This window comes from Caretta caretta, chromosome 9, assembly GCF_965140235.1.
Source record: "Caretta caretta isolate rCarCar2 chromosome 9, rCarCar1.hap1, whole genome shotgun sequence".
Taxonomy (NCBI): domain Eukaryota; kingdom Metazoa; phylum Chordata; order Testudines; family Cheloniidae; genus Caretta; species Caretta caretta.
Genome location: NC_134214.1, coordinates 9862070 through 9888413, shown reverse-complemented (window position 1 = coordinate 9888413; position 26344 = coordinate 9862070). Strand labels below are relative to the sequence as shown.

General features: G+C 38.5%; 1 protein-coding gene across 8 annotated transcripts in view; it reads left to right on the top strand.

Annotated features, from left to right (window-relative positions):
- ATP11B (ATPase phospholipid transporting 11B (putative)) overlaps positions 1-26344 on the top strand; it is a 113528-nt gene that overhangs the window by 29729 nt on the left and 57455 nt on the right. For all 8 annotated transcript variants that reach the window (XM_048863071.2, XM_048863069.2, XM_048863072.2 and 5 more), the window contains exons 2-11: positions 4717-4833; positions 5768-5857; positions 8338-8418; positions 15711-15818; positions 16019-16147; positions 17232-17335; positions 18793-18840; positions 21519-21583; positions 22109-22190; positions 24475-24625. In XM_048863071.2, coding sequence (XP_048719028.1) covers positions 4717-4833; positions 5768-5857; positions 8338-8418; positions 15711-15818; positions 16019-16147; positions 17232-17335; positions 18793-18840; positions 21519-21583; positions 22109-22190; positions 24475-24625 — 975 coding nt within the window. The remainder of the gene's footprint in view (positions 1-4716; positions 4834-5767; positions 5858-8337; positions 8419-15710; positions 15819-16018; positions 16148-17231; positions 17336-18792; positions 18841-21518; positions 21584-22108; positions 22191-24474; positions 24626-26344) is intronic.

Sequence of the window (26344 nt, the reverse complement as noted above, 5' to 3'; positions counted from 1 at the left end):
CCCCATTCAACCACATTGCACCACACAGAACCCTCTCACCCCACACCTGGATCCTCCCACACTAAGCCTCTCCACACTTGGATCCTGCAGGATCCAAGTATTGTGGGGGAGATTATTAAAAGCACTATGGGAAGCTGGGTGTCTAACTTCCCTTGTGGCTTTGAATATTCCTCTGTGTATTTTTTAATGTCCGTAGTTTTAAAAAAAACAAAACCAAGTAATGGCATGGTGAGACCATTTTATTATCAGAATGTCACCAGTTGTTATCTACTTTGGGAGTTTGCTTATTCTGCTTTTGCTACTCTCATCTTTTCTTTCTTTCTTTCGAATATAACTTCTTCAGACTAGAGACCAGGGCTTTATGTGTGGAAAGTGCCTAGCATTTTGTGGTTGCCATGCACCTTCCAAACAAAACAAAAAAAAGAAGAAAAATCTGTGTACGTTTTTCATATCTACCAGGTACATATGCTTTCTTACTCCCAAATATTTCAGTACTTAATATAGTTTAGTATACTTTAGTATAGTTTTAGAAATAGTTTAAGAAGTATTCATTCACAAGCTCCAGTTATCCAAAATATTGGTATTAAAAACATTCTTCTATCTTTTGTTCTCTGTCAGCATTCAAACAAAAATCCTTTCATTATCATTCTGTATTTTACCATCTCAAATTCATGCTTTTTAAACTTGTCCCTTACAAAGCTCTGAACAGCTTCTTCCTCTCTTTTGTTTCCTGTATATGTTTCTAGTCCTTTCCCAGGACTAATCCCTTTGTGTATGTCTACACTGTAAAAAAAGAACCCATGGCAGTGAGTCTCGGAGGCTGCGTAAACTGACTTGTGCTTGTGCTACAGGGCTAAAAATAGCAGTGTAGATGTTTTAGGCTCAGGCTGGAGCCCAGGCTCTGGGGCCTGCCACCCTCACAAGGATTCAGACCCCAGGCTCCAGCCTGAGCCCGAACATCTACACTGCTATTTTTAGCCCCACAGCACTAGCCCCATGAGTCAGCTGACCTGGGCTATGAGACTCGCTGCCACAGACTCCTCCCTCCCCCTTCCCCCCCCCCGTGTAGACATACCCTTTGTGTTCTTGTCCTAGTTTTATCTTCATACCTTCTTTCTTGCCACTGTACATAGAACAGACTCTCACTTCTTGTCTGCCAAAAGTTTATTCTTCAAATCTCTTTGTAAAATCTTCCTAAATTGTTCTTGCTCCTTTCTTTCTGCATTAGCTTCCTTCATGTTTTCTGAAGTAAATTAAGTTCTGCAGTACTTACCCATCTTTGTGTATAGTGCTTTTCAGATCAATGAATGAAAAGCACTGTGTAAGTGTATGACAAAACACTCAGGATTGAAGTATTTTGATTTTTATCCATGTTTTGTTGCATTTATATTTATCACATTGTCCATCACATATTTTTGCTGGCAATCAATTTCATGCTTACAAATTGAGTATGAAGGGATAGAGCTCTAATTGGTTTTGTAAAGCACTGAAAGAAATTTTAATATGACAGTTTTCAGAGTACTTGACATTGCTTCTTTAATTTTAAGGTCTGATGCCTTTATTACCTATGATTATAGTTTTTAATCAGTAAGGAATCCTCTTCGAGTTGTTTTATTGCAAAAGGCCTCTATATTCCCGCTACAGTTTATAAAGCAGAAGAATTGAACTTTTCAACCCTATCTATATTACTAGTGAGGCCTTGAAAAACATACCCAAATTTACTGGAATGAGCCTACCAGAAAGGTGAAAAAAATCTTACCTAAACTGGGAATCTGTGGAATACTACAAAGAAGAAATAATGAAAAACTTAGAGCATATGCTTATATTTTGCTCTGTTGCTTGTTTTACCTTGTTGGGTTTTTAAATTCAACACTTCTGTGGCTTTATTCAGGTTTAGTCTTGTCAGATTGTCCCCTTATTTCTCCAGTTCTCATTTGGTGTTGGTTTGTGGTTATTTCTGCTGGATTTGGACTAATTAATTGTTGCCTTCATTTCTTTACCCAGTTTATTCCATGACTTTTGCAGATAAAAAAGCTAGCGTTAGGCTATGTGTATTCTGTGATACCTTGTTGTTTGTTACTAACGTCCACATGAGATGTCTCCCGTCATCCGCTGAAGGGCAGTCTAAACCAAGGGTTCTTAAACTTTATTGCACCGCCATCCCCTTCTGACAAAAAAAAAAAAAAAAAAAAATTACTACACGACTCCAGGACGGGGGACCGAAGCCTGAGCCCCAGTCAGGCAGGGGGGCACAGCCAAAGCCCAAGGGCTTCAGCCTCAGGCAGGGAGTCTGTAACCTGAGCCCCACCAACCGGGGCTGATGCCCTCAGGCTTCAGCTTTGGCCCTGGGCAGTGGGGCTTAGGTTTTGGCTTCAACCCTGGGCCCCAGCAAGTCTAATGCCAGCCATGACAACCCCATTACAATGGGGTTGTGATCCACTTGGGGTCCCGACCCACAGTTTGAGAACTGCTGATCTAAACTGATATTTGCTTTCCATCAGACCCAAAGGAAGTGTAAGGGCTACCTCAGACTCCCTCTGTTGGCTTTAAAAATCTACTCCCCCACTCTGCAGTCCAGTGCTGAGGATCTGGTAAGGGAGCCATAAAGGAACTCTTAGATATCACTCGTCTAGTTAAGCCCAATGCCAAATTTGTAGGATCAGAATTGTATGAAGTCTGAAAATATGGTGGAAAAGAAGTTCTTGGTGCTGAGACTTCCTCAGTAGTAAGCCTTGCTAAGAAGACATGGAGCTGTGACTTGTAATCAGCCGCTCAGTGCTGAGATTCTTCTTCCGCAGGGCAGACTCACCTAAGCATTTCCCAAGAGTGGAGATGCATAAAGGCAGTTATTGAGGGAGAGAGATTTGTTACCAGTAAGAGTAGTTCTTTCCCCTTCTTGTCAAGTAGTTGTCTCCCGGAGTGTCTTTCTTTCCATAGCACTTGTAGGTAGGTTACGTTACACAGCCTTGCTGAGCTTGGGAGGTAATGACCAGCCCTCTGGAAAATTGACCAGAATGGTCTGACCTCAGTGGCACAAATGGCACCTGTGCCACTGTGAGTCCCCTCTCACCCCCATCCCTGCCTTGCAATTTTGGTCAGGATGTGTCCCCAAAATAATTTGGTCACCTTTCAAATTGTAGGATTTGGCCACCAAATTTAACTTTCTTGACGCATAATGCTTGCTGTTTCCTTGTGAGAACAGGCAAAAATGACAGAGCAGGCGAAAAGCAAGCTTAATCCCTGCAAGGAGGGAAATGGTTGTGGCATGCAGGAACAGACTGGGTCTCCTTCAATATTTCAGATGGCCAAGAGCAGTCTCATAGCAGACTCCTGGTACTTGTCCCTGCTCAGCTGTTGGAGCAGCCATTGCACTCAGGCACTGCTGTCCTGTCCCCCTCCACCCACTGTTTTGATAGTGAGTCTTCCTGACCTACTACCAAAACTAGGGCAGCAACAGATATTGGTGTGGCTTTGCTGGATCTGATTCCAGAGCAGCTGCCAGTGTAGGCTACAGCAGCACCAGAAGTAGGATCAAGCTCCCAGGTGGAGTATCTGCTCTTTGAAGAGGCTTTGTAGAGGAGGCAGCACTATGGGATTACTTTTCACTTCTAAGATTTGTCTAACCCTGCTCAGCAAGTCTACAAAACACAGTGCTCCCACTGTTATCATTGGTGGACCTGAATTGGTGGTAACAGTGGGAAATTTTAGAAGATAAAGTCTCTGAATGTAAGCAAGGCTTTTATGTTCTTTGAGGCAGGAAATCATTTACTTACTTGGGAAAGAGGGAAAATAATGTTTGGCCAATTTCTTGATTTTTCCACTGGTCAGATTATTTTTTTCAAACTTGAACCGTAGCATTGTTAGTGTGACTCTCTTCTGTTTGTTTAAACTTTCTTATATGATTCAATTATGATCAACATTAGTATGGCTTTTAAAAGTACGGCTTTGAATATCTTTAATTTCCTCCTGTATTTTGGTTTCCATTTTTGCTTCTCTCTGCCTTACTCATACCCTCCCTCCCTCTATTAGGAAAAACTTTTTCACTAAGAGGGTGGTGAAACACTGGAATGCGTTACCTAGGGAGGTGGTAGAATCTCCTTCCTTAGAGGTTTTTAAGGTCAGGCTTGACAAAGCCCTGGCTGGGATGATTTAACTGGGATTTGGTCCTGCTTCGAGCAGGGGGTTGGACTAGATGACCTTCTGGGGTCCCTTCCAACCCTTATATTCTATGATTCCCTCAGCCAAACTGCCATTTCTCTGTTTTGTTTTTTTCTGGTTTTACTGTGAGACAGTAACTTTTACCCTCATTTTTCATAGCCTGTATGTGCTCTTTCTTCTGATTCTTAAGATTTTTTTGTGATGTGTCCCCCGTAAGGAATGAACACACTCCACATAAATTAAGGTTGTTTTCAGTTGACCATGTCAAATTTTAAACACAATAGGAAATTAAAAAAAACACAAATTAATCAAAATGCATTTAAATGACATTAAAAAGCAAGCCTCCTAACAGCAAAAAAATATATACTTTTTGGCCCAGATGTGTTCATCTTTGTGTCCAATTCATAATCTGCTATTCTAAGACTCTTGTTAAAATTTGGATCACAATTTCAGTTTAAAGATTAGCAGAATTTTGTGTGCCATCTGTGATCTGAAACGATAGTTTTGATGTAAAATGTCCTGCCTGTTGTACAACTGATTTTTACTTTTACCTTTCAGGGTTTTGACCCACCACATCAAAGTGATACACGAACTATTTACATAGCAAATCGTTTCCCCCAGAATGGCCATTATATTCCTCAGAAATTTGCAGAGAACAGAATCATTTCATCTAAGGTAAGGATCCATGTACTTTGTCAAAAATATTTGATAAAAAGTAAACATCACTTAGGATGTTGTGGAGTATCTGTGCATCTGGTAGTGTGATGTGTTTTCACATCATTTAAAATAGCAAATGACTTCAAAACCAATGTTTAAAAAGTGAGGCCCCTTCTCCTCCTCCTCTCTGCTCCCATCACCCTGCCCTTCAAAATACGAAAGCCTGATTGCACACTGACCGACCGTCTCAGGTAAAATTCCTCAGAAAGAAGATGGGTCTTGAACCATGAGATCCAGTGGCAATTCCCTGCATCACCTCCAGATATTTACATCTGTACTTAGAGAGGGCATCTCTCAAATTGTCAAGCCTGTTATGTGAAAAAGAGCATGTTAGTGTAAAGAACATTGAGCTGCCCACAGAGTTTCCTTTCTGGTGCGCAGTCTGGCCGTTGGTGGGGTGAATGGACCTAATTGGTCAGAATAAATATCTTAGTTGACTGGATGGTAAGAAAGCAATGTCTGCTGCTGCAGCAGCCTCAGTAAATCTTTCCCCCTTCCCAATAGCCATCTTGCAACCAGCTGATTGGCTCAGCGGAAGGGAGAAAGCAGTCCCCAGGGGAACCACTCTGACACCTCTCCCGCCCTCCCACCCACCCATGCATGTGCGCGCACACTGATAGGTAGGAAGGTATCTTCAGCTGGCACTGCTGCAGCCAGCACAGCTACCTCGATGCCTGGGCTTCTCCTAGCTCCTGGCTTGTCTACAAGAAGGGACAAGCCTTGGCTCTGCCTCACCCCAAAGACAGAGAAGAGGTTACAGCACTTTGGGAAGAGGAGAATGAGACGGTTTTGAGGGATTTGTTGGGGAGAGACTGGGAAGAGATTGAAAAGTTTTTTATGGAAAATTTGTGCAATGTCATGTTATATAACCCCACTTCTCTTTTCTTTTCAGTATACAGTGTGGAATTTTATTCCGAAAAATTTATTTGAGCAGTTCAGAAGAGTAGCCAATTTTTATTTTCTTATTATATTTTTGGTTCAGGTAAGTTGAATAAAACTTATAATTTAATGAGAGAGACTCCATAGTCGGAATATAGAGCTGGAAACCAGGATTTTCTGGGTTATATTCTCAGTTCTGCTACTCATTCTCTGCCTTGTGCAAATCACTTAAACTCTGTCTCAGTTTTTTCATCTATTTTTTTTTTAAAGGCACAGTAACTATTTCACAAGGGTGTTGGAGTCTTAACTACTTGGACTGCACTGAATGAATTTAGGCTCAAATTTGAAATACTATTTTGAGTATTTGCAGCTACATGCCCTTGTAGGCAGTCTCCTCATACCATCCTCCCCCATAAATTTATCAAGCTCGGTCTTGAAGACAGTTAGGGTTTTTTTGCCCCACTACTTCTTGGAAGGCTGTTCCAGAACTTCACTCCTCTGATGACTAGAGTTACAAAGGGATCTCACAAAACTGGGTGACTGGGCAACAAAATGGCAAATGATAAGTGTTGATAAATGCAAAGTAATGCACATTGGAAAACATAATCCGAACTATACATACAAAATGATGGTGTCTAAATTAGCTGTTGCCACTCAAAAAAAAGATCATGGAGTTATTGTGGATAGTTCTCTGAAAACATCTGCTCAGTATGCAGCAGCAGTGAAAAAAGCGAACAATGTTAGGAACCATTAGGAAAGGGATAGATAATAAGACAGAAAATATCATAATGCCACTATATAAATCCATGGTACGGTCACATCTTGAATACTGCATGCAGTTCTGGTTTCTCCATCTCAAAAAGATATATTGGCATTGGAAAAGGTACAGAGAAGGGCAGCAAAAACGATTAGGGGTATGGAGCAGCTTCCATATGAGGCAGGAATAAAAAGACTGGGACTGTTCAGCTTGGAAAAGAGAACTGGCTGGGGGCAGCATGACAGAGATTTATAAAATTATGAATGGTGTGGAAAAAGTGAATAAGGAAATTTTATTTACTGCTTCACATAACGCAAGAACCATGGGTGGTCAAAGGAAATTTAATAGGCAGCAGGTTTAAAACATAAGGAACTACTTCTTCATACAGTGCATGGTCAATCTGTGGAACTCGTTGTCGGTGGATATAGTGAAGGCCAAAACTATAATGGGATTAAAAAAAGAATTAGATAAATTCATGGAAGATAGGTCTGTCAGTGTCTATTAGCCAAGATGGTTTGGGATGTAATCCCATGCTTTGGGTGTCGCTAGCCTCTGACTGCCAGAAGCTGAGAGTGGACAACAGGGGTTGGATCACTTGATGATGGCCTGTTCTGTTCATTCCCTCTGAAACACCTGACATTGGCCACTGTCGGAAGACAGAGAACTGGGCTAAATGACCCATTGGTCTGACCCAATATGCCCATCCTTTATCCTCTTGGAAACTTGAGAGCATCATTTCTTTTCCTATCTGCTTTATCAAAGTAGATTTTTATTTACTACTGTTCATGGTCCACTTGGTTCTGCACAATCTTTGTCTATGTTATAGTATTCTTCTTGGTGTAAGATATGTTTCAAGGCTGAAATCCTGTCTGGCTGTGTAATAGCAGAACACAAGTTCTCTCGCTCAGACTGGAATTTGCCATATTTTTTTAACTCTGGTAAATTTGAGAGTAAAAAGATCAGTAAAAAGATCAAGGCCCTGCTGTTGCCCAAGCTATTTTCTCTAACCTTTAACTTTTTAAAACTCTCTATGCAAGATTTATTTGGTAGTGCTTCCCAAGGCAATGAGTTAAATTTCAGGTAAACCTAATAAATTTCTTAAATTAATATTAATGTTTTCAATAACTGTTTTCCCTCTGTATCCTTTCTCTGCAGCCCTTTAATACAGTTAGTTTATCCTGTAAAGTAGCACTGTTCCTGCAGTAGAGAAAAACCCATACAGGCTCGTGCACACATGTTTAGTGTTTGCATTGAAGTTGGCACCACAACAGTGGTAGCAAAAATTGTAAAATCTGCAAGGTTCTCTTATGGAAGACAGAAAGCAGTACTATGTGCAAGGGGATTCTTTAATTTATGTGCCAGAGATAAAGCCTTAGGAAATTTGTGCTTTCAGTTTTCAGTCTGAATTTAAGATGTCTTTTATCCTACTTTTTTTTGTTGTAAGCTAGTTCTTTGTATGGTGTAAAAAAGCAGTTTCATATAATATATATCTTAACTCAACTTGGTAGGAGAAAATAAATTCTTGTTTTCGTTGGTTAAGAATCTTAAAATCAAAATGTGATTCACACTACCAACTGCAAGAGAAATTCTCTTCTGTGATCCATAGATTTTCTGTCTGCACTGTATGTCAGTATTGCCACCTTTTAGGAGAACTGCTTCTGACATCAAGGGGAGTTTTGCACTAGAATGACTATAGAATATGTAATAAAGAGCCTCTCTGACTTACATAATTTTGCTCATGTGGTGTAAAATGTTATTGCCTTTGGTTTTGTAAGATTTTAAGAATAATCTGGTACTAACATTATCCTCATTCTCTTTTCCTATAGCTTATGATAGATACACCGACCAGTCCTATTACAAGCGGATTGCCATTGTTCTTTGTCATAACTGTAACAGCCATAAAACAGGTATGAAATTAGCCTAAATAGCATGATTCCTTTTTAAACAGTTTCTTAATCTTTTCTTTAAATAGTGTAGTCAGGATTTGTTAGACACTCTAAGCGGTAAAGCGCACACACGGTTTCTAGAAAGAAATCAGTAAATGTGTTTAAAATGTTGCCCGCCAGAAGCTTAAACTGGGGAGCTCTGCTTAGCTGTCAGGCACCCAATGACTCATTGTAACATCCTTAAATGCACAGGAATGACTGTCAAAAGACATTTTTGTCTAGACTTTGTATATCAATTGTTATAAGACCGTTTCCTAATGCCTCTCACTTATTCCCTTGGCACACCTCAGTACACATTATAAAGGAATCCTCGTACATAATACAGACCAGGAAAGAGACTTGGGGTGGGTGATGCATTAAAAGTACCTGCATGTTGTTTGGCAGCAGTTAAGAGAGCCCCAAGAGCAGCATAGAGAGCTTTTCTTGCCAGTGTAGAATGGTGCCCTAGGCAGGAAAAGCTTAAGTCCTCCTCTGGGGCAGAAATCTAGGCATTCACACAGCTGTCAGATGATTGGAGGTAATCACTTTACAGTTACATATTGAATAGAGGCAGAAAATCAATTAATATCCTAACCTTACAAAAATATTGTTTGTAACCTAAACAAAGAGATCTGACTATATTTCACTATCCCTGAAGTATATTAATGCTGGTAGGACTTTTGGCAAGGCTTAATTGTTACCTGCAAAATAGGATTAAAATTCAACAACTCGAGATATCTGAGCCATTACTGATTATCTTTGAGAAGTCATGGAAGATGGGAGAGATTCCAGAAGACTGGAAAAGGGCAAATATATAGTACCCATCTATAAGAAGGAGAAATAGGGACAATCTGGAGAATTACAGACCAATCAGCGTAACTTCTATACCTGGAAAGATAATAAAGCAAATAATTAAGCAATCAATTTGCAAATATCTAGAAGATAATAAGGTGATAAGTAACAGCATGGATTTGTCAAAAACAAATCATGTCAAACCAACCTGATAGCTTTCTTTGGCAGGGTAACAAGCCTTATGGCTAGGGGTGAAGCGGTAGACGTGGTATATCTTGATTTTACTAAAGCTTTTCATACTGTCCCACATGACCTTCTCATAAATAAACTAGGAAAATGCAACCTAGAGGGAGCTACTATAAGGCGAGTGCAAAACTGGTTGGAAAACCGGTCCCAGAGAGTAGTTACCAGTGGTTCAGAGTCATGCTGGAAGGGCATAACGAGTGGGGTCCCGCAGGGATCAGTTCTGGGTCTGGTTCTGTTCAATATTTTCATCAATGATTTAGATAATGGCATACAGAGTACTATAAAGTTTGCAGATGATACCAAGCTGGAAGAGGTTGCAAGTGCTTTGGAGGATAGGATTAAAATTCAAAATGATCTGGACAAACTGGAGAAATGGTCTGAAGTAAACAGGATGAAATTCAATAAGGACAAATGCAAAGTACTCCATTTAGGAAGGAACAATCGGTTACACACATAAAAATGAGAAATGACTGCCTAGGAAGGAGTACTGTGGAAAGGGATCTGGCGGTCATAGTGGACCGCAAGCTAAATATGAGTCAACAGTATAACACTGTTGCAAAAGACAAAAAAAAACAAAAAAAAAACCCCACCATAATTCTGGGATGTATTAGCAGGAGTGTTGTAAGCAAGACATGAGAAGTAATTCATCCACTCTGTTCTGCTCTGATTAGGCATCAACTGGAGTATTGTGTCCAGTTCTGTGCGCCACATTTCAGGAAGGGTGTGGACAAATTGGAGAGAGTCCAGAGAAGAGCAACCAAAAAAGGTCTAAAAAACATGACCTATGAGGGAAGACTGAAAAAATTGGGTTTGTTTAGTTTGGAAAAGAGAAGACTGAGAGGGGACATGAAAACAGTTTTCAAGTATGTGAACGGTTGTTACAAGGGTGAGGAAGAAAAATTGTTCTTTACCTCTGAGGATAGAACAAGAAGCAATGGGCTTTAAATTGCAGCAAGGGAGGTTTAGGTTGGACATTAGAAAAAACTTCCTGTCAGGATGGTTAAACACTGGAATAAATTGCCTAGGGAGGTTGTGGAAAGATTTTTGGAGATTTTTAAGAGCGGGTTAGACAAACACCTGTCAGGGATGGTCTAGATAATACTTAGTCCTGCCACGAGTGCAGGGGACTGGACTAGATGACCTCTTAAGGTCCCTTCCAGTTCTACGATTCTGTGAACTTCAGAATTATATGCGGAATTCCCCAAATGGCAAGGGTAAGACGGTCATTCAGGTTATGAAATACTGAAGTGATCTTTTTCTGTTTGTGTGACTCCCCACCATTTGCTGCACCCGTTTCAAGACACATCACATAACTCTGTTAGACTGGAGCTAATCAGTTGCAACGTTGCAGTGGAGGGAGTAGAGGGAAGAGAAATAGTGCCTCTTAAAATTAGGGTATTAAAATACTTCAAGATGGTATGATATTTTAAATCCAGTAAGTTTTGTGACCACTGTAGGCTGTCTCCAGTCTGTAGCAGGATTCCATAGTGTGTGAGGCATCACCAGCATGTTGTGGTGAAGTACTGTAGAGCAAGCTCTTTATCATGAAAATGCAACTTACAATGTAAAAACATTTTTGTTACATAACTGCACTCAAAACCAAAACAATCTAAAACTTCAGAGCCTACAAGTCCACTCAGGCCTACTTCTTGTTCAGCTAATTACTAAGACAAACAAGTTGGTATTACATTTCCAGGAGATAATGATGCCCGCTTCTTATTTACAATGTCACTTGAAGGTGAGAACAGGTGTTTGCATGGCACGTTTGTAGTCAGCATTGTAAGATATTTATGTGCCAGGTATGCTAAACATTTGTATGCCCCTTCATGCTTCGGTCACCATTCCAGAGGACATGCTGATGATGATCGTTAAAAAAAAAATAAGGCATTAATTAAATTTATGACTCAGCTCCTTGGGGGAGAATTGTATATCTTCTGCTGTGTTTTACCTGCATTCTGCCATATATTTCATGTTATAGCAGTGTCGGATGATGACCTAGCACATGTGTTCGCTTTAAGAACACCTTCACTGCAGATTTGACAAAACGCTAAGAAGGTACCAGTGTGAAATTTCTAAAGATAGCTACAGCACTTGACCCAAGGTTTAAGAATCTGAAGTGCCTTCCAAAATCTGAGAGGGATGAGGTGTGGACCATGCTTTCAGAAGCCTTAAAACCGGAACCACCAAAAACGAAAATCAACCTTCTGCTGGTGGCATCTGACTCAGATGATGAAAATGAACATACGTTGGTTCGCACTGCTTTTGGATCACTATCCAGCAGAACCCATCATCAGCATGGATGCATGTCCTCTGGAATGGTGATTGAAGCGTGAAGGGATATATGAATCTTCAGCAAATCTGGCACATAAATACCTTGCAATGCTGGCTACAACAGTGCCATGTGAACACCTGTTCTCACTTTGAGGTGACATTGTAAACAAGAAGCAGGCAGCATTATTTCCTGCAAATGTAAACAAACTTGTTTGTCTGCGTGATTGGCTGAACAAGAAGTAGGACTGAGTGGACTTGTAGGCTCTAAAGTTTTACATTGTTTTATTTTTGATTGCAGTTATTTTTGTACATAATTCTACATTTGTAAGTTCAACTTTCATGATAGAGACTGTACTACAGTACGTGTATTAGGTGAATTGAAAAATACGATTTCTTTTGTTTTTTACAGTGCAAATATTTGTAATCAAAAATAAATATAAAGTAAGCACTGTACACTTTGTATTCGGTGTTGCAATTGAAATCAATATAGTTGAAAATGTAGAAAAAATCCAAAAATATTTAAATAAATGGTATTCTATTATTGTTTAACAGCACAATTAATTGTGACTAATTTTTTTAATTGCCCAATTAATCATGAGTAGTTTTTTTTCTTCACTTGACAGCCCTAGTTCCTAATGTGTATTCTTTTTAGCAGTTGTGTTGCTCAGAAACAAGAGAATTTTAATGGCACTGGGATTTACATGACCCAAATAAGCCTTCTCTTCTTTCTTCTTCGTTAGAATCATAGAATATTAGGGTTGGAAGAGACCTCAGGAGGTCATCTAGTCCAATCCCCTGCTCAAAGCAGGGCCAACCCCAACTAAATCATTCCCAGCCAGGGCTTTGTCTAGCCAGGCCTTAAAAACCGCTAAGGATGGAGATTCCACCACCTCCCTAGGTAACGCATTCCAGTGCTTCACCACCCTCCTAGTGAAATAGTGTTTCCTAATGTCCAACCTAGACCTCCCCCACTGCAACCTGAGACCATTGCTGCTGCTTCTGTCATATGCCACCACTGAGAACAGCCTAGCTCCATCTTCTTTGGAACCCCTCTTCAGGTATTTGAAAGCTATCAAATCCCCCCTCCCAACCCCCCTTCTCTTCTGCAGACTAAATAACCCCAGTTCCCTCAACCTCTCCTTATAAGTCATGTGCTCCAGCCCCCTAATCATTTTTGTTGCCCTCCGCTGGACTCTCTCCAATTTGTCCACATCTCTTCTGTAGTGGGGGGACCAAAACTGGACACAATACTCCAGGTGTGGCCTCACCAGTGCCAAATAGAGGGGAATAATCACTTCCCTTGATCTGCTGGCAGTGCTCCTACTAATACAGCCCAATATGCCGTTGGCCTTCTTGGCAACAAGGGCACACTGCTGACTCATATCCAGCTTCTCGTCCACTCTGCAGGTCCTTTTCTGCAGAACTGCTTAGCCAGTCGGTCCCCTGCATGGGATTCTTCCTTCCTAAGTGCAAGACTCTGCACTTGTCCTTGTTGAACCTCATCAGATTTCTTTTGGCCCAGTCCTCCAATTTGTCTAGGTCATTGTTCCACACCCTCAAAGAATTGGGTTAGCCTTCTGAGTATTAGTAACATAAGACTGTAAACTTGGAAACACAGAATACGGTACTTCGGGTTTTTTTCTCCATTCATTAGTCATGTGTGGGATCGTCCAATATCAGGTCATTTTTTAAATAAAGTGTTCTGTTTCCAGGACACTCTTTAACCCGAAAGAAGAAAAATCTCAGTGGCTGAATTAAGAATATAATTGGGCAAAATGCTTATATTTTATGTGTAATAAACACCATGTATGGAGGTGATATCAATTTTATAAATTAAGAACCAGTTGATAGACGATAAACCTATCATACCCCTTTGACTGCCTCAATAAACTTTCCATAGAAATATTTCCTCTGTCAACCCCCCCCAAATTAACCCTAGTCCAAGGTTCAGGACAAGCAAGATTTAGTTCTGTATCAGTAACAACTTTTCTATATGTGAATATCAAAACATTCAGGTCCAATATCTTGTGGCATTCCAAGGCCAGAAACAATCTCATTGGGGTTGTGATATTCCCAGCATTTCAGTGAGACCCCATACTCCCTTCTAGGTCTGCAAGGTTCCAAGAAAGCAGACTGCTTTGTCATATTTTTATGTACGGAAAAGCAATAAAAATAGCTTTCCAGGTTTTTTTATGGTTGCTTCTGACCTCTGTACAGTTGGAATCATGGTAACTAATCTCCGCAGCTTTGCAGGTGGAGAGAGAAAGATGAAAATACACACAATAAGGCTTCTAAAAAATCCTCTAAAACATCTCTAAAGCAGATTTCTGTAATATTGCATATGACAAGTATAGAATATATGATGGTGTATAAGATGTGGTATAAATTTATAAAGATACTGGAGGTAGTACTTTAGAGTTGGTTGGCTGTTTTGTCCATTTGAGGCAAAGTAAGGTAATGAATCTGTTTCTCAAGGGTCAGTGGAAAGTGACTTCTCCATATTAAATGAAAATGCCCTTGAATATTTGTCTCACTGAATTTACTATGTTATCAAAAGTACCCTAGATCTTCACAGAAAACTGTGACCTTTGCTGTAATCTTTAGAAGTAGTTGATGAACACACTTTTAGTACTTTGAGTAGCATTCAGCTTTTTATATAGAAATGGTAAATCTGCTGCAGGCTTCGCTTTTTATCAAGTCAAACTTTTTTAAATGTTCACATCTGAATTTTATGCACATCTGTGAGCTTGCTTACTCGCTCACCAGGCCTACTTTGAATTGAGAGTACAAGACACATAGACTTGTGAATGAAACATTGGTAGAAAAATTATTTAACAGTGAACCATAGCCAGAGTTAACCAAGAAACAGCAAAATACATTGCTGCTAAGAATTACTGGCTCAAGAACTTCTCTGTTATATACTTAGATTTTAAGCTTCTTGGCACAAGGACTGTCTTTTTGTTCTGTGTTTGAGCACCCTTAGCACAATGGGGTCCTGGTGCATGACTGGGACTCCTAGGCAGTACAATAATACAAATAATATTAACATTAATCTTAGTTTCAAGAATACAGATAGCCGTTTAATTCATATGAATGCTGGACAATCCATTGCCTCCTGCATATCAAAAGTATCTTCCAGAATATACCTATTACTGTCTGTCCACAAATTTATTGGGAGATGTACAAGTAAACAAGTAATATATTAACTGATGTACAAAGAAAATATAAAACAGGACATGTACCCTCCTTTGATTTTTTGAATATCTGGAGGGGAAAATGTTGGATTGTCTTCTCTATTAAAAATCCAGGTTGATTAGTCACTCTAAACCTTTGCCCTGGTACACTCTGGATGAATTAAGACTTTGTACCTGACTGTTTTTCTCACATACGCTGTCATTTCCACTTGCTCAACAAAACATGAATGTCAACTCCACACCATAGAAGTTTAAAATCTCTTTGCAAGAACAGGTGCCTCGGCTGTTGCTCAGAAAGATGCTAGAGCAAGCTCTCTGGGAATTGCATAGTTCAACAGAAAAGGGGGTTATTTTAATAAATCAGTAAATGAGACACTGGGAATGATTGTTTCTATTCCCTACTCAGTTGCCTTAATCCACTTAGACATTGTGAGGCTCTCAGGTTGCATGAGCAGTTGTTTTAACTCTTCTTATGGAACCTTCACCGCAGATATTTGTTTTAAAATAGTAATAAGATTCCATAATTCTACATTACATGTGCTATTTTTTTTATCTTTATTTAACAAATCTGAAACTAGTGAAAACAGAGGGTGCTTCGACTGCACAGTGATGGGTGCAGTCGAACCTGAATAGAACAGAGGTCTGGTGACATGCTTTTGGTCACACAGCTGGTTGCTTGTTTGCAAAGCTATGGTGCCTCAAACTACTTTGTTACTCTTAGAAAAGTATATAGCTGTTTAAAATATAACATTCAATCTTGTATTTCTGCAGGGGTATGAAGACTGGTTACGACATAAAGCAGACAATGAAGTAAATGGAGCTCCAGTTTATGTTGTTCGAAGTGGTGGCCTTGTAAAAACTAGATCAAAAAACATTAGGGTATGTATCTAGTAACTAGCAGAAAACAGTGTATTTCTTCTTTAGAACTATAGTTATGCCAGTTCATTTCAGCAAAATGCTCATTTGCTGCATTGCAATTTTATGGTGGTCTATTGCATTATAATTTTGAATAACTGTTAAAATTAATTCTTAATCTATTCTTTTTCAAAAGCATACTCTCATTTTTGTTTATCTTTCAGGTGGGTGATATTGTCAGAGTAGCCAAAGATGAGACTTTCCCTGTTGATCTTGTACTTCTGTCCTCCGATAGAGTGGATGGTTCGTGTCATGTTACTACTGCTAGCTTGGATGGAGAAACTAATCTTAAGGTTGGTAATCTAAACATATGCAGTTTTCTAGTATGAAATGCAACGTAGAAATAAGAGTCAAATCAACTTACAGCCTTTGCTAACTTAGTAAAGGCCAGCGTCCTTAAATTTCTCTGTTAATGACTCAAATGGGAGGTTTTGTGTGTCTAATTTTACTTTTTTTAAACATTTCTCACAGCTCCCACAATGTGCTAGCAAGTATCAGGGGGTAGCTGTGTTAGTCTGTATCCACAAAAACAACAAGGAGTCTGGTGGCACCTTTAAAGACTATCAGATTTATTTGGGCATAAGCTTTTGTGAGTAAAACACCACTTCTTCACATCTGAAGAAGTGATGGTTTACCCACGAAAGCTTATGCCCAAATAAATCTGTTAGCCTTTAAGGTGCCACCAGACTCCTTGTTGTTAATGTGCTAGCAGTTTTACTAAAAGTAAAGAGAGTGTCTAGGTTCTGTACTTATCAAAATATAGTTAATTTTTATCTTAACTTATTTGAGCACATAGCAAGGCTATTTTTAATATCACGATACGTCATAATCTGCTGTTTTACCTTCTTGTGCTACACATAAGATCTTATTCTGCCACCCTTACTCAAACTGAGTAGCACCCAACCCCCCTTGAAATCAGTGGGCTTACTTTTTAAGTAAGGTGTACTACTCAGTACTTACTCAGTGAGAGTAAGAATAGCAGAATCTGACCTTTAGTTATTAGGTGTATCTTAATATATCAGAACTGTAATATCCCTGTTTATTTTATTTTTTGGTTTGAGCTGCAGTATATTAATAGGACCAAGAACCTTGCTTGATCTGGTAATGTAAGAAATGTTATAAATGGTAATTAACTTGGCCAGAAAAAACCCACATTAATCACTTTTAAGGAACATTATTGCAGTACTTTAAATGGTAGTTTGCAGTGTCATAATGGTGAAACATCTGTCAGTGTACAAGATGTGATGCTTTCATATACAAAATCCATGACCCTTTTCAGGGTTCCAGAGGCTTTCCTTGACCAAAGAAATGCCAACAAACTAGTACCTTTCTGTATCATTGAGAAATTCTCATATATAGAGATGTGTGTTTTTTCAGACTCATGTTGCAGTCCCAGAAACAGCAGTATTACAGTCAGTTGCCAACCTGGACACGCTCGTAGCTGTTATAGAATGTCAACAGCCAGAAGCAGACCTATACAGGTGTCATTTTATTCTTCATAATTTTGAAGTTGATTTAAACGCAAAATTTCTAATGGTGGTTAATTATATGGATCTTGCTGAGAGGAAAGTTTCTCTCTGTGTATTGTTGTACATTTCAGGTTTTATTAAACAAATGTCGGAGTTTGTATGTAAATCCCTATGCTGCTTAAAGCTGCAAAAAGGGAAAGAGCCTTCTGATTTTTATTGTTTACATTTTAACTCCAGCATGGTTCTACATTGCTTGTTAAGCAGTAAATTTGTTCACAACTTTTAAAAGTAATGGTGCTTGAGCAGGAATTGTGGAAAAAGACGAGCTGTACATGGTTCTGCCAAAACACTTCAGTCCTGAATATTTAACTCCCCTTTCTTTAGTTCTAAATTAAAGTGTCTCAAATTGTGTGATTTTGTTTTGATTTTCTACTAAGACCATATACCCCAAAATTTACTTTCATTTACAGCCTAAGCAAGATTTGAACTGTTTCCCAGTAGCAAAAGAGTAGTTTAGTAAACCCTTACTACACCAACATGTCTCATTTAAAAGCTACTGTCAGCAAGCAGTGTAATAGACTTTTTAAAAGGGTGTTTTCCTAACAAATGTATGCTATGTGTAGGTCTATGACCCTGTAAATATTTCTTACTCATAGCATAATAGTAACATTGCATGATTTTTGTATTAATGACTAGCTTTAATAGAAGCTGATAACTTTCATGTATATTCATTTTAGTAATCATATTATGTGGACAGTAGCTTATTTTAACTGAGTATTTGGATCCTTGTGGAATTTCAGATTCAAAACATGAATGTATATTTGCTTAACTAGTTATTGAACACTGAATCTCAAGTGGATTGTAAAGGTCATAGAATTAGTGATGTCAGTAAAGAACTAGTAAACCAATGATAGTGAACTTTTACAGTCATTTCATATCAGGGTGTTATAAGGCATACAAAATATTTTTGACATTTCAGTCACCAAAGAATTTGAAAGTAACTGGATAGTTTATTCATCTACTTTGTTAGATGTGAAATTACTATTCATTTCAGATGAAAAATGTACTGGTAACTTTGCTTTTTTTTTTTTTTTTTTTAAAGGAATTATATTTCTTGATTGGAACATGTAATCATTTGGTAGGGGGAGGTTCAACCAACTTAACAAAAGATATTTTTTATCTGATTTCATAAATTGAGTTGTATGGGTTATTTCTAAAATCACTCAGTTCATTTTCTTGAGGGGGGGATGATTCATAGCTCTTGTTGATGACTTCTTGAAGCATACCTCAAAATTATCACCAAGTTTAATGTATTGCCCATTAATAAAACAGACTGTAAATCAAGGATGGGATATTCCATCTGGCGCATACCGCATTTATGTCATGCTTTCCTTGCATTAATGAAATAAAGACTTTTTTTATATTGGAGTTTGTACACCAACATTCTGGCATATGACCTTTTTTCATAGATTTGTTGGAAGAATAACTATAAGTCATCAAATTGAGGAAATTGTGCGGTAAGTAAAATGTTTGTAAAGCTAACTTAATAAAACTTTAAAAGCTAAGCTAAGGTGATCGAACATGACCATCATAAAATTATCATGGAATGGAAAAGGGTAATAGTTTATTATCCAGATGCTACTTCAACTCCATAGTAAAGGTTGAGTCAAGTAAAACTAGATTAGACAGTTGAAGTAGTTAAACCTAAACTTACTTGTTTTCCAAAGTTTAGTTTATAGTAATTTTAAGTGTTAGTTTCACCACTTGAATTAACTTGCTTTTTGTAAAGTTGGCATTTGAATGTTTTTAAAATGTGTGTATGAAGTTAGCATGTCATATTTGTGAGAAGTGTTGTAACTTACAATTCTATGTCTTGTAATGCAGTAGATACCCATGGCTTGATGATCAGAGGCACGGAGCACTCTCCGCTCCTGTTGCAATCAGTGGGAACTACTGGCTTATTACCCTGCTGGGGCTTTTTTTTTTTTTTTAACATTTAATAAATGTGCACTATCACTAGGTATTTAACTACTTAAATGTTGCAGAGCATATAAATGCACAACACCTGTGGTAGTGAACATGCCTGGTGTAAGAGGTTTTCCTGTCCATTGAAATAAATGGAATATGCATTTAAAATGCGGCAAAAATTATCAAAAGGGTCAAGTAGTAAAGAAGTTCAGAGATTTAAGACTGGATTTTCAACTGATATTAGCTCCCATTTAGGCACCTAAAAGAAGTGCCCAGAGTTTCAAGAGTACTTAGCGCCCAGATTGAGAGTAGAGCTGGTAGGTGTTGAGACCTCTTGAAAAGTTGGTCCTCTCTATCTTTAAAATGTGCTTTCATACATAATAGATGTATTCATTAACAAACCAGTTCTTTCCTGTGACTTGTTTGATATTTTAATGCCCAAGAAGTTCATTTTTAATTGTTTTTGTTGTTCAGGCATAGGCCTTAGGGATGAAAGATCTATCTTCTGTCTCCACACTTCATTTGAGACTTTGGTCAAATCATTTATTCACCCTGTACTTCAATTTACTCATCTTTAAAACTGACATGTTTACTGAGCTCACAACCAAATTGGGAAGCTTACTTAATTAACGTTTAAATAAATTTTTATATCTTCAGATAGAAGGCACTATATAAGTGCTCAATTATAAACTTGTTAAAGAGATTATTCAGTTAAGTGGGAAAAGGACCTTAAAAAAATCAGAACCCGTTAAGAATGAACTTCTTGGACTGGTTCTGATTTTTTTTTTATTTATTTTTTTAAGGCCCTTTTTCCACTAACTGAATAACCTCTGAAACAAGTTTATATTTCAGCACTTATATAGTGCCTTTTATTGGAAAATTATAAAAATCATTATAAATGTGAATGAAGTGATGCTCTCAATACCTCTGTGAGGTAGGTAAATATTATGTCAGTTTTAAAGATGAGTACGTTTGAATAAAGGGTGAATAAATGATTTGCCTGAGCTCTTTTCAAAGGTCTTGCATGAAGTGTGGAGACAGAAGACACATCTTTCAGCCCCAGAGCCTATGCCTGAACAACAAAAACAGGGCATTCCCAAAGGTTTTCTTTCGGTTGCTACCACATTTGCAGGTCTTCAGAATATATTATTGCCAAGCTTTTCATGTTCAGCTCCAGGATTAATCTCAAAATTAATTCAGTTGAAAAGTATAGCAGAACCAGTTTAAACCATGTGTGATGACACACTTACAGCTCCACCAGTAGACAGAGCTCATATCTCTTTACCATCAAAAAGAAACCAGGTTTGCTTGTACTGCACTGATTGAACTATGTATTCTGAGCTAGCTAAACTGCTTTTATTGACTGTAAAACCATTTGAGTCCAGCAATATGGGTACGGCTTCTTAGGAGAACATAATTTACCTGAACATGTAAAATCTTCTCTTCTTCAAGTGTACTATATTGCTTTTTTTTTTCCATTAAAACTTTGCAAATCGCCTAAGAAATATTTACATTATAAGAAATTTTACTCAGGTTTGGGTTGAATTCTTTCTAACAGTGATTTTATACTGGAAAAAAATTAAAGCAAATGTCACACGCTCAAGTGCATAATTTGCACATACAGTTACTGTAGTTGTAGATGCAACTATGGCAATTGCTTGTGTAGCTACAGTTAGTCTAGCATAAAAGTCTGTCTTTTGAGAACACAGTTTTTTAAATCTGGGTTATGTTTTCAACTGAACTTGAAGGATCAGGTACTTTGTTTATGTAAATGGTAGTCATGAGCTATCGTTGCTACTGGTTATGAAAGTGAAAAATCAACACTAAACTGTACAGGAGGCTAATAAGCTGTACATTTTAGTGTTTAGTTTTTAATTCTGGTGTCTGCCTCTCCACTGGAGTTTTTTTCCATTTCAATTTCTGTTGGAACCACTTCAGGCAAAATAAGGAAATTTTACTTTTTTTGCTTGACTTTAAGCTAACTTTTTTGACAATTTCCAAAGATGGTCCAAACACTGGGATGGAACATATACATACCACTCTTACCTTAAATTAACCTTCCTGATAACTACAGCTGTGCTTTCCACAGCACCAGTTTCAGCTAATACAAATTAATTTAAAGGGATCCTTAGAATTCAAAATGTGTTGATGTCCTAGATTTTAAAAATAGCCATTCTTAAATATTGTGCTTTTAAAAAAAAATGCTGATGTATCTATTTCTTTTTAGACCTCTTGGGCCTGAAAGTCTGTTACTTCGAGGAGCAAGATTAAAAAACACAAAAGAAATTTTTGGTTTGTAGACATCGAAACATTTTTAACAGTGTCTTCTTAAAACATGTTGATGAATTGTGGCCTAATTTTCTCCCTCATATTGAAGATATTTTAACAGTCCTACTGGGGGTTACCTGTAGATGGGGTATGATTATGGCTGAAGGGGAGGAGACTATGACCAGAGAGCCCTGTGGGATATCAAATTCTGTCTTTGGGTTTAATAATGGAGTAATGAGTCCATTAGATAGGTGGCTCTGACACTGCTGTCTGTTTCCAGTGTTTAAGACCTACTCTAGGGCATTTATATTCTGACCTCTATACCCTTAATTATATATCAGGGAACAGTACAGACCTAACGTTGAGCAGTATTAGCAAGTGCTAAAATTAATTCCAAAACTCTGCTTTATCATCACAGAATGCCACCGAAAAGTCTAACTAGCCTCACCATGCTGTCTGAGTGCACATTACAAGTAGCAACCCCTCTAATTTTTGTAGAAAATACCAAGCTGTACCTGAACAGAAACTGAAGTATTCTGTTTTTTTCAGGTGTTGCTGTGTATACGGGTATGGAGACAAAGATGGCATTAAATTACAAGAGTAAATCTCAGAAACGATCAGCAGTAGAAAAGTATGTACTGTATGTGTTATACTGTCTTATTTATGTGTAGAATCTAAACTCGGTGTTTCAGCAGTAATTAAAAAAATTAATTGCCTATGTTTTTGTCAGTACATAGACAAAGAGAGCTATTGTAAATGCTAGGCCTTCTGCAGGCTGGTGTAATTGTAATTTAAATTTCATTTTTTAATACTGGTTATCTAATTTCATCACTTCATTACTTACAACTTCATTTTGCAATAGTGTGCAAAACTAGTTTGATTGCTCGCTCTTACAAGGAAGGATTAGAATAATAAAAATAAGTCAGTTTTTCCTCTAAGGCTGTGTTGGGCAGTCCTCACACAGAGACTATCTAAGGCCATAATGCTACTCCAGAGTAGGCAGGAGGAGATTATTCAAGAGATGTGAGGTGCTCCTTTCACCGGGGGTTTGGAGTCTGTGTTTTACAGTAGTCCCAACCGTTGTCACTCTCTTGACACATCCTTTATTAGGAGGTTGCATCCTGCGCTTGCAGTGGGATGAACTCAGTCGAAGTCTTAATTTCTATCTCCTGAATTCTGATTTTCTCCCCTTCTTGTTCTGTGTGGGTGCTTGTCCCTGTTACATGGTCTGCGGTATTATTAGAGAAGATGCAGACTCTGAAAAGAATGTCTCCTCAGGTGTATATGGAGCACTAACTATCTGAAGATACTGGAAAATGCAGTTTGCCATGAAAAAAGTATTTTTTGTTTAATTTCTGGAAAAAATAATTTACCCAGAAACATTATGTGAGGGATATTAACTCCTTATACAGATTGCAAGTTCTATTTTTAATTCTTGGCTTGTTGCCTTTCCAGTCTAAAAGGCTGTTAAATGTACTGTTTTGACATAACTCTACAAATGGAACTCATTATTCCAAATTTGTCTCTTAAAAATATTTAATTTGTTTTGTCTGTGCAAGTTGTTAAAAGTGCAGGCTGTCCTGCTGACATTCTTTTACAACCAAAGAGTTAATTACCATATATACTCTATCATAAGCCGGTTCATTTATAAGCCGACCACCCCAAGATGAATAAGTAAAAATGGAAATTTTTTATGACCGATTCATAAGCCGACCCTATAATTCAGGGGTCAGCAAACTTTGGCTCTCGGGCCATCAGGATAAGCTGCTGGTGGGTCAACATGGTTTGTTTACCTCGAGGGTGTGCAGGCACGGAGGTAAACCTAAGTAAACAAGGTGTCCCGGTGTGCCAGCTGCTTACCTTGATGGGCCAGGACAGCAACTGGTGGGGAAATTTTTTGAGGGGGAGAAACTGGGGATTAGGGGAGTGCTGCCTAGGACCCCCACACTCTCCCCATTCCATCCCTTCCCACCTTATCTGGGGAGGGCCAGGGGAGGATGTCTCTGGCCTGGCTGGAGCTGCTCCGGCAGGCCGGGTGCCACAGCCTGCCAGCCCCAGAGCTGCAGCTGCTTCAGAGGCTGGGGGGAGAGCAGCGTAGCCAGAAGCAGAGAGGCTCTGGCCCCGCCTCTTCTCTTCTGGCTCTGCTGGCTGTGCTGCCTCTCCTTGCCCCCTCTGTTCGGGGGAGGGGCTGTGTCCCACCTCTCCCCCCTGTACCCGTTCATAAGCCAACCCCCTTCTCTGGTGGTTCCCTTTTTTACTTAAAAAATTCAGCTTATGAACGAGTATATACGGTGTACTAATGTAGTCAGACACAAACAAATCTGTGGGATGCACAAGAAGCTGCTGTATCTTTCCCTCCCGTCGTTTAACATTTCCCATGCACTGACATCAGCTCTGACCTTAATGAGTATTGACAGGGTTGAAAGGTGGTCACTGTCCAGTCAAGGTACTGACAGGCAATGCCGTGGAACTGCGTTTTCAGGTAGCAAAAAGGGAGTGGCCTTGGATTGGATTTCTGTATTGGTCTTCCTCACTTCCTTCATATTCTGAAGTGGTATTCGGAGGAGAGGGTGTCCTTGGAACAAGGATAATAAAAGTTAATTCCCAAAACTCCAAACAGCACCTGTTTCAGGAGACAGATTTTGATAGTGTTACACCTTAATCTAACCTTCAATTTACAATAACTGCAGAAATCTACTGTAATTTAGTATACATTCTAGTCAAATGTAGTATTCCATTCCTGTTTGCCATTGTTTCCATTTGTCACATAAAAACTTTTCTGTTCTTTGAAACAGACACACTGAAAATATTTGCCAACAAAACATTTTGTTATAGTTAAAATTTAACATTGCTTTCATACATTAAGGAAAAAACAGAACAGAATACACTGAAATAGTATTTTTGTGTCCTCCTAGGTCTATGAACTCATTTTTGATTATCTATCTAATAATCCTCCTTTTTGAAGCAGTCCTGAGTACAATCTTAAAATATGCATGGCAAGCTGAAGAAAAATGGGATGAACCTTGGTATGATCAGAAAACTGAACATGAAAGAAACAGCAGTAAGGTAATATGTGGTTATGTAAAACTACATATTGAGTAAATACACCCATAGATACTAATAGTATGTCTGAACCTGAGAATACTGCCATTCTTGGATTTAGGCATGGCAGCTGCATAGTCTTTCATAGATATAGTTGGAAATCAGTATTGCTTTAATTTAGCCTTTGGAGGAATCCAGCTTTAGTTTTAGTCCTGTTTCTGAAGTGGGGGAGCACAAACTGTCATTTCCTAGACTTTTTGTTTCTTTTGGCAAGGCCTAGTTTTTGATCGTTTTGGTTTTTCGTAGGGTATATTCACAAGGCTCTGTCACAGGGTTCTGTGTGTTCATCTCACATTGTTTGATGGTATCTTGCCCATCCTTTTATGTTAAAACAAAGGCATTTTTGGGATTTTGCCTATTTTGTGCACTGCCTGTTCCTGTGATTTTTATTATATTTTTTACTTTGGGAAATCCTGTCATGCTGGTATTCTTCAAGTAACTTCCCTTTGCCTGTAATTTCACTGCTTTGAAGACATTGCCAGACAGAATTCTCTTCCCTTTAGAGTTTGAAGGAATTCTTTGAAGAGATGTTCCATTGGATCTTATAGTTTACATCTCTGGAGGATATCCTTACTTCGTCATTTTTTTACTTTACTTTTATTTTAAATTTCTGACTTGTTTTGGGGGGCCTCCTGCTTCCCATGCAGTTCAGAAGCTTATAGGAAAGTTTGAGAGGGGTTGAAATTTTCAGAGGTACAAACTGGAGTTAAATGCTCATTTCCCACTTACTTACTTTGGGAGTTAGGCACCTAACTTGCCTTTGTAACTTTGGAAATCTCCCCTCTAGACTCTAAGGCAGTGGCAGTTGGTGTGTGCTGACTAGTCATCATACAAATATGTAAAAGGAACCAAATTGTTGGATTGAAGAGAGTTCTCCCAAGTTTCACACTGCTGCTGTAAAATAAAATGGAAGAAGATATGAGGAGCTCTCATTCAGGAACCTACAGCTAATGTTGTATTGGTACCTTTATTATAACACGTGACTTTCCCATGGGTTTATGATGTGAATGTTCTTCCAGATTGAACTGGAAAAACATAAACATCATCTCTTCCTGGATGTCACTTTTTTGTAAATTACATTTACTGTTAAGTTGAGTGTTAAACTTATCAAATGCTCTTGTACTAGCTTTAAAACAATCTTATTTTAAATTTTAATTTTGCAAAGTATTAATGAAGATGTTTCAAAATTGCTTAGTGACCATCATCTTAGGATCTAAAACTACTTAAAGAATCTCAAGTTTTTTGAAGTAGTCAGTCAAGTAAAGGTGTATTTTTTTTCTTAATTTGTATAAAGTAGTTGCAATATAAATGAGAAGAACTTCTGGAGCCATTGTAGTGTGTTGGGGATAAGTATTTACTAAGCCATTCGATCCCCTCATCCTCCCCTTCAAGGCTATATGTAACCTTGCCCCTTTCTTTGATGTCATTTCCTCCTACTTTTCCCTCTTAATCATCTCTTTTTCACTTTGTTGATCCCTTTATCTTTCTTCAGTTCTTATCAGCCACCCGCCCCTTTATATCTCCATTAAATATGAAGTTTTTTAAGAATTCCTTCTAGCTTCTGCCGCTGCCTTTTCCCCCAAAATATCTTCACACCCTCCATTTTCTGAGCTACTACACTGTACCATGACTTTGTTTATCGTGTTTCTTAGATTTGAAAATCTTTAGGGCAGGGAGCCTCTG